Source organism: Pongo pygmaeus, chromosome 21, assembly GCF_028885625.2.
Source record: "Pongo pygmaeus isolate AG05252 chromosome 21, NHGRI_mPonPyg2-v2.0_pri, whole genome shotgun sequence".
Taxonomy (NCBI): Eukaryota; Metazoa; Chordata; class Mammalia; order Primates; family Hominidae; genus Pongo; species Pongo pygmaeus.
The window spans coordinates 48,435,496-48,443,311 of NC_072394.2; the positions used below are offsets into that span (position 1 = coordinate 48,435,496).

The 7,816-nt window shown below is 51.0% G+C and overlaps 2 protein-coding genes across 4 annotated transcripts; one reads left to right on the top strand and one right to left on the bottom strand.

Annotated features, from left to right (window-relative positions):
• The first annotated feature begins 1,163 nt into the window (after positions 1-1,163).
• ZSWIM1 (zinc finger SWIM-type containing 1) lies at positions 1,164-5,187 on the top strand. 3 transcript variants are annotated; one of them, XM_054467099.2, is made up of 2 exons: positions 1,164-1,220; positions 2,490-5,187. In XM_054467099.2, the coding sequence occupies exon 2, from the start codon at positions 2,549-2,551 to the stop codon at positions 4,004-4,006; it is 1,458 nt and encodes a 485-aa protein (XP_054323074.1). In that variant the 5' UTR covers positions 1,164-1,220; positions 2,490-2,548; the 3' UTR covers positions 4,007-5,187. The 3 variants fall into 3 exon arrangements, with proteins under 3 accessions (XP_054323074.1, XP_054323075.1, XP_054323076.1); XM_054467100.2 differs by lacking the exon at positions 1,164-1,220 and adding an exon at positions 1,227-1,377; XM_054467101.2 differs by lacking the exon at positions 1,164-1,220 and adding an exon at positions 1,227-1,370.
• On the bottom strand, positions 2,913-7,596 carry SPATA25 (spermatogenesis associated 25). The gene is made up of 2 exons (XM_054467106.2): positions 7,458-7,596; positions 2,913-7,068 (listed from the first exon to the last, which is right to left on the bottom strand). The coding sequence occupies exons 1-2, from the start codon at positions 7,510-7,512 to the stop codon at positions 6,440-6,442; spliced, it is 684 nt and encodes a 227-aa protein (XP_054323081.1). The 5' UTR covers positions 7,513-7,596; the 3' UTR covers positions 2,913-6,439.
• Positions 7,597-7,816: the final 220 nt, after the last annotated feature.

Consider the following 7,816-nt stretch of genomic DNA (forward strand, 5'->3'; position numbering starts at 1 on the left):
GGTTTCACCATGTTGGTTGGGCTAGTCTTGAACTCCTGATCTCAGGCAATCCACCTGCCTCAGCCTCCCAAAGTGCTGGGATTAAAGGCATGACCTACCGCACCCGGCCCAATAACATTTTTGATGCTTAAGTACCAACACTGATTTGATGTTGCTAGTTGGTAATCTTAATCCTCCAAGGCCTGGTAAACACCCAGCTTTCTAAGTCTGCCATCTCCAAGAGAACTGAGGACAAGAGACCAGTCAGTAGGCCCTTGCCCTACTGTAGTAGGACCCTAAATGAGTCATGGCACCATTCTGTAGAATACTGGAGGGGGTCGGGCTAGAGAATGTCAAGTTTTGGCTTGTTTAAGGGGATCTGGATTTCCTCAGATCTAAAAGTTGGGCTCCTGATCCCCGAAGGAGGAGTAGAATTTGAGACCTGGAACTCAGTTTCCCCACAAGGTAGAATATGCGTTACGACTATATATGCACTGTTTCCTAAACTCCAGGGGCTTTAGAGTTTGACACACACACACACACACACACACACACACACACAACAAAACAAAACCCGCGGTGGCTCACGCCTGTAATCCCAGCACTTCGGGAGCCTAAGGTGGGCGAATCACGAGGCCAGGAGTTCGAGACCAGCCTGGCCAACAGGGTGAAACCCCGTCTCTACTAAAAATACAAAAAATTAACTGGGCGTGGTGGCGGGTGCCTGTAATCCCAGCTACTCAGGAGGCTGAGGCAGGAGAATCATCGCTTGAACCCGGGAGGCGGAGGTTGCTGTGAGTCGAGATCTTGCCACTGCACTCCATCCCAGGCGACAGTACGAGACTCCATCTCAAAAAAAAAAAATAAATAAATAAATATATATATATATATATGTGCTATTTATTTTCCTTTTCATTTTCTGCCTTTGAGGGAGTTTCCATAGTAACGTGTCCTTCCAGTCGCCTAGCCTGAAGGGAGGCCCCAGAGCTCCAGCTTCAAGGCTCAGCTCTCGCAGATGCAAGTATCTTTACCTCCAGCCAGCTCCTTGTAACCCTGGCAACACGGCCCGCCCGCGAGTCGTCACGCTACGATTGGTCCGTGGCGCTAAAGCCTGAAAGCGAATTCCTCAGACATTGGTCCGAGTCACTGTGATGCTGACGCTGTGGTTGGTAAGTTTGGATGTCAGTCAGAGTCGGAGGCAGGGTCAAATAGGGAGAAATGGCGACGGAGCCTGGCTGTGGGTGAGTGCTTCCTGAAGGGGTGGAAGTGTGAGACAGCGGATCACCGCAGTCAGCTGTCACACAGCTCCCAAAGGGATGGGAGGGAGGTTTTCTTCTCATCCGGCTCCAGCTGGACTCTGGGAACGTCAGACATCCACATCTCCCACCCAGGTTAGAGGTGAGAGGTCAAAGGCCGTATTCCCTCTCTGTTGGTTTTTGGACCCCAGGTACTGTGGACAGCGGTCAGGATCCCGAACCAAAGACTAAACTTTCAGCTACTTACAGAGTAATGGTGGGCAAGTCACTTAGCTTCTTTGAGCCTTAGTTTATCATCTGTAAAATGAGGACAGTAACTCGGTCTGGGGCCAAATAGAGGAAACAATGGAATAGAGTATTGCTGCTAAAAGAGGGATATAGTAGAGGCGGGAGAAGCTATGCACATTTGTTAGCCATATTTTATGGTGGAAGGGATTGAGGCTCAGAGAGGGTCATTGACTTGCCCAAGATAACACAGCAAGTTTGGAGCAATTGCAGTTCTCTTATACATACCAGGACCAAAGGAAAGAATGGATGCCAATCAGTCATTTATAAATATAAAATCATATTTTTATTTTATTTTTTGAGACGGAGTTTCACTCTGTCACCCAGAGCTGGAGTGCAGTGGTGCAATCTCGGCTCACTGCAACCTTGGCCTCCTGGGTTCAAGCAAGTCTCCTGCCTCAGCCTCCCGAGTAGCTGAGACTACAGGCACGGGCCACCACGCCCAGCTAATTCTTTTTGTATTTTTAGTAGAGACGGGGTTTCACCATGTTGGCCAGGCTGGTCTCGAACTCCTGACCTCAAGTTATCTGCCCACCTCGGCCTCCCAAAGTGCTGGGATTACAGGTGTGAGCCACTGCACCTGGCTAGAATGCTATTTTTTTTAAAAGGCCATATGCAGCTCTGGCTGTACCTATTTAAATCCCCTGGAACTATATCTTTCCATAGCTAATTTCTTATCATTTAGATTTCAGCTCCAATGTCATCCTTCTCCCCTGAGAGGCCTTCCATTACCACTTTAACTAAAGTATCCCTCCCTTCCCCAGCTTACTCTCTGACATGTTACTCAGGTTTATGGTCTTTGTAAGCTTCATTATTGGATATATCTTTGCTTATTTGTTTACATGTTTATTGTGTATCTTCCCCTAGAACAGTGCTGACATATAGTAAGTGTTTGACAAATATTGTGTGGATGAATAATTGAAGAGCCAGGTCCCTGCTGTCTCCTTAAACCTCTGTTCCTCTCCATAGGCCCATCTTTGGAAAAAGATCTGGGAATGATTGTCTAGCCTCCAGCCTCAACTTACTTGATGCTTGAGAGACTCAAAGCCTCGTGGTCAGCTGCCCTGCAAAGAAAGTATTTTGACCTTGGCATTTGGACAGCTCCCGTCTCTCCCATGGCCCTGACAATGCTGAACGGGCTCCTGATTAAGGACTCAAGCCCACCTATGCTGCTGCACCAGGTTAACAAGACTGCCCAGTTAGATACCTTCAACTACCAGAGCTGCTTTATGCAGAGTGTCTTTGACCATTTCCCTGAGATCTTATTTATCCACCGGACCTATAACCCAAGGGGTAAGGTCTTATATACCTTCCTGGTGGATGGACCTCGGGTGCAGCTGGAGGGTCATCTTGCCCGAGCAGTCTACTTTGCCATCCCTGCCAAGGAGGACACTGAAGGCCTGGCCCAGATGTTCCAGGTATTCAAGAAGTTTAACCCAGCATGGGAGAGAGTCTGTACCATCCTGGTGGATCCTCATTTCCTTCCACTGCCTACCCTAGCCATGGAGTTCCCCACAGCTGAGGTCCTTCTCTCAGCCTTCCACATTTGTAAGTTCCTCCAGGCCAAGTTCTATCAGCTGTCCCTTGAACGGCCTGTGGAAAGGCTGCTCCTGACCTCCCTGCAGAGCACAATGTGCTCAGCCACAGCAGGCAACCTGAGAAAGTTGTATACACTCCTGAGCAACTGCATCCCTCCAGCCAAGCTGCCCGAGCTTCACTCACACTGGCTGCTCAATGACCGCATCTGGCTGGCTCACCGCTGGAGAAGCCGAGCTGAGAGTAGCCGCTACTTCCAGAGCCTCGAGGTCACCACCCGCATCCTCAGCCAGTTCTTTGGTACCACCCCATCTGAGAAACAAGGTATGGCTTCTCTGTTCCGTTACATGCAGCAGAACTCTGCAGACAAGGCAAACTTCAACCAGGGCCTGTGTGCCCAGAACAATCATGCTCCCTCAGACACCATCCCCGAAAGCCCCAAAGTGGAGCAGCTGGTAGAATCCCACATCCAGCACTCCCTCAATGCCATCTGCACAGGGCCAGCAGCCCAACTCTGCCTGGGCGAGCTTGCTGTGGTCCAGAAATCCACACACCTCATTGGCTCTGGCTCAGAAAAGATGAACATACAGATCCTGGAAGATACCCATAAGGTGCAGCCCCAGCCCCCTGCCAGCTGCAGCTGCTACTTTAACCAGGCCTTCCACCTGCCCTGCCGCCACATCCTAGCCATGCTCAGTGCCCGCCGCCAGGTGCTCCAGCCTGACATGCTGCCAGCTCAGTGGACGGCAGGCTGTGCTACCAGTCTAGACAGCATCCTGGGCAGCAAGTGGAGTGAGACCCTGGATAAGCACCTGGCAGTGACTCACCTCACTGAGGAGGTGGGTCAGCTGTTGCAGCAGTGCACCAAGGAGGAGTTTGAACGGAGGTATAGCACCCTGCGGGAACTGGCCGACAGCTGGATTGGGCCTTATGAGCAGGTCCAACTCTGATTATTCTCGATGCCCAGAGATGCTTATGCACCTGTGCACACTCACATCCACCCGTACACACACACACACACACACACACACTCCCTTACACTGTTGTACTTCCGTGGGCCCTCCTTCCAGAACAAGGACAAGGTTCAAGGGTCTTCTCATCTACCATGGCCTGCTACCTAGCATGTGTCTAGCTCAATGAGACAGGAGTCAGCAAATCTTAATCTGTTTAGTTTACTCAAGTGGCCACATACAGTCTCTGTTGTATATTCTTGGTTTTAATATTTTCTTTTTTTTTTTTTTTTGAGAAGGAGTCTGTCTCTGTCGCCCAGGCTGGAGTGCAGTGGTGCGATCTCTGCTCACTGCAAGCTCCGCCTCCTGGGTTCACACCATTCTCTTGCCTCAGCCTCCCGAGTAGCTGGGGCTACAGGCACCCGCCACAACGCCCAGCTAATTTTTTGTATTTTTAGTAGAGACGGGGTTTCACCGTGTTAGCCAGGATGGTCTCGATCTCCTGACCTCGTGATCTACCCACCTCTCGGCCTCCCAAAGTGCTGGGATTACAGGCGTGAGCCACCGCACCCGGCCTGTTTTAACATTTTCATAAGGTAAAAACCATTCTTAGCTCAAAGGTCTTACAAAAACAGGCAATCCAGCTGGGCATGGTGGCTCACGCCTGTAATCCCAGCATTTTGGGAGGCTGAGGTGGACAGATCACTTGAGGTCAGGAGTTCAAGACCAGCCTGGCCAACATAGTGAAACCCCGTCTCTACTAAAAATACACAAATTAGCGAGGCGTGGTGGCGGGCACCCTGTAATCCCAGCTACTCGGGAGGCTGAGGCAGGAGAATCGCTTGAACCTGGGAGGCAGAGGTTGCAGTAGGCCAAGATCTTGCTGCCACTGCACTCCAGCCTGGGAGGGCGAGACTCCATCTAAAAAAATATAAAATAAATGGCAACCCCTGGTCTAAGATAAGAGATAAAACATCAGGTGGTGAGGGTGAGGTTTGGGGCTTGGTAGCAGTTGCCCCAGTCATGAGATGACTCACTTAACCCGTCTCCTTTAAGTGAGCTGGGCTGGGAGGCTTCCTACAGGGGAAGAGGCCCCTCTGGGGAGCTGACTCAGCCAGGCTCCCTGAACCTTTTTCCTTGTCCCATCCTGGGGTCAATAAAACTGAATGTTGCATATTCTACCACTTGTCTAGGGTTTTTTTTGTTCCATAGAAGGCAGTTTAGGGTATATCATGGAGAGAATAGACTTTAGAGTGTTATACAACATGTGAATCCTGGTTGGTTCCTTCCCTGCTTGATTTTTGTACCTGGTTCTGCCTTTTACTAGCTATGAGACTTACTAGGATAAGTTTCCCCTCTAAACCTCAGCCTGATTATCTGTAAAAATGGGGATCTCCACAGGGTATGTTTACAGAGCAGGCATACCTAGTGGGTGCTCAATTAAGTATTAATTTTCCTTCCTTGCCTATGGTCCTATTACCTGCCTTCAACATGCTGGGAAATTTAAGGCAAGAGGAGAATTCAAATGCCTAGGACTTAATATAACAAATTCTGGCCAGGCGTGGTGGCTCACACCTGTAATCCCAGCACTTTGGGAGGCCGAGGCAGGCGGATCACCTGAGGTCGGGAGTTTGAGACCAGCCTGACCAACATGGTGAAACCCTGTCTCTACTAAAAATACAAAAATTAGCCGGGCGTAGTGGCAGGCACCTGTAATCCCAGCTACTTGGGAAGCTGAGGCAGGAGAATCGCTTGAACCTGGGAGGTGGAGGTTGCAGTGAGCCGAGATCATGCCATTGCACTCCAGCCTGGGTGACAGAGCAAAACTCTTGTCTAAAAAAGAAAAAGAAAAAAAAAAAAGAAATTCTGTGTAGGCCAGGTATGGCGGCTCACCCCTGTAATCCCAACACCTTGGGAGGCCAAAACAGGCAGATTGGAGCAGCCTGGACAACATGGCAAAACCCCTTCTTTAAAAAAATACAAAAATTAGCTGGATGGAGCACATGCCTGTAGTCCCAGCTACTCAGGAAGGCTGAGGTAAGAAGATCACTTGAGCCCTGGAGGTCGAGGCTGCAGTGAGCTGTGATCGTGCCACTGCACTCCAGCATCGGTGACAGAGTGAGACCCTATCTCAAAAAAAAAAAAATTCTGATCAAGTCTTCAAAACAACATAAAAGCAGCCTCAACTCTCCAAGCAGGGGCCCCTACCTCAGATAATTTCCATTGTATCTACCTGACAAAACCTATCTCCTGTCTTAGTGGTATCTGGAGAAACTTTAGGGTCTGGAAGTCCCTGATGAAGGACTGGAATTTGTCAGAATGGCTCAACCACCAGCTCTATCCCCATCCCTGCCGTAGGCCCTCCTCCCAACCCTGTCTGCCCAAGAACTATACAGAGAAGCCACCCTACATATCTGGTGCTATTTCATCCATCTACAAGCAGGAGCCAGGAGGCTGGCCCCTGTTAGATCTCACTAGGGGGATCTTCCCAGAGGCTGTGTGGGCATGCGCCTGCTCCCACTGCGCCCCCTCCACAGCACTCTCTGGCTCCGGATGGGCCGTCATGAAAGCTTGAGCGGCCCAGATCAGGTCCTCTTCCCGAACGCCTGGGACGGGCACGGTGGGGATGCCAGCGATCATCATAGCGAGGGTGAGGATGCAGATGTCAGGCTGGGAGCTGGCCTCCTTCCCCACTGCCTCAGAGGGTACCGGTAGAACCCGTGGTGACAGCCCACACAGCATCAGGGGCCTAGGCCTGCTGGGGCCACCCAGGTCAGGGGCTCTGCTTCTGGAGTAGCCATTGTCCCAGCCCAAGCTCTCCAGCTGCCTCACATGCGGGAATTTGTGGCAGTTTCGGCTGTATTCCTTCCGTAGTGTCTCCCAGCTAGTCCCCCCAGGGCAGCCCCTGGCTTGTGGCATTGCCAGGGCTGGGCCCCAGGCCTGGGCAGCAGGTGCCACCTGCTCAGCTTTCTGACTCAGTGGGCCTGTTCCACCAGAGGCCACCACCACTGGTTCTACAGGACTACAGAGGCCAAGGGACAAGCCTGGAGAAGCAGCCCCACCTGCAGAGACAGGAATGAAATGGAATGTTATTCTCGGTTCTTTGAGGAGGGGGCCCTGAGGGGCAGGGCATGGGAGCAGAGCTTGGGGAAGTAACTAAGACCAGCCCCAGCAGACTGTCTAGAGGTTGGGAACTAGGTGTTACTCATATCCACACTCCCAGTCCCCGACACGGAGTAGGTGATGGAGAAGTGTTTGTTGAATTAATGAATAGTGAGCAAGCGGGTAGTTATTGATTGGCAAGGATGTTTGGAATGGCTTTTCTTCTAAAAGAATTGATTCTAGGGCCAGCCCCCAAATGCCCAGCAGAACCACCACCTCCCCAGAGCCAGAAAGCAACTTCTCAGGAGAAGCTGCCGTGCTCCCTCCAATTGCAGGTGCCCCCGCTCACCTTGGCCAGAAGGCAGAGGACCTGGATGAGTTTGTGGAGTCCTGAAGTAGGACATGGCTTCCCCAAAGCCCCGGTTTGTGAGGGAATAGTGATCTGCCTCCTGTCCTCCTTCACCCTTCTAGAATGTCACCTCATAGACCCTCCCCTTTACACTTGGAATCCACTTTACAGCATTGACCTATTCATTCTAGAACCTGGACATGACAATAGGATGAGGTTAAAAGAGCACCAGACCAGGAGCTGGGTGTTCTAGGTTCTTGCCCTAACCTTGAATGAGTCATCCAGATAGTTTTGTTCCTTGATATCCTTATCTGTGGAGCCAAGTGCTTCATGCCTTGCGGAGTAAGACTTGGGGTCAG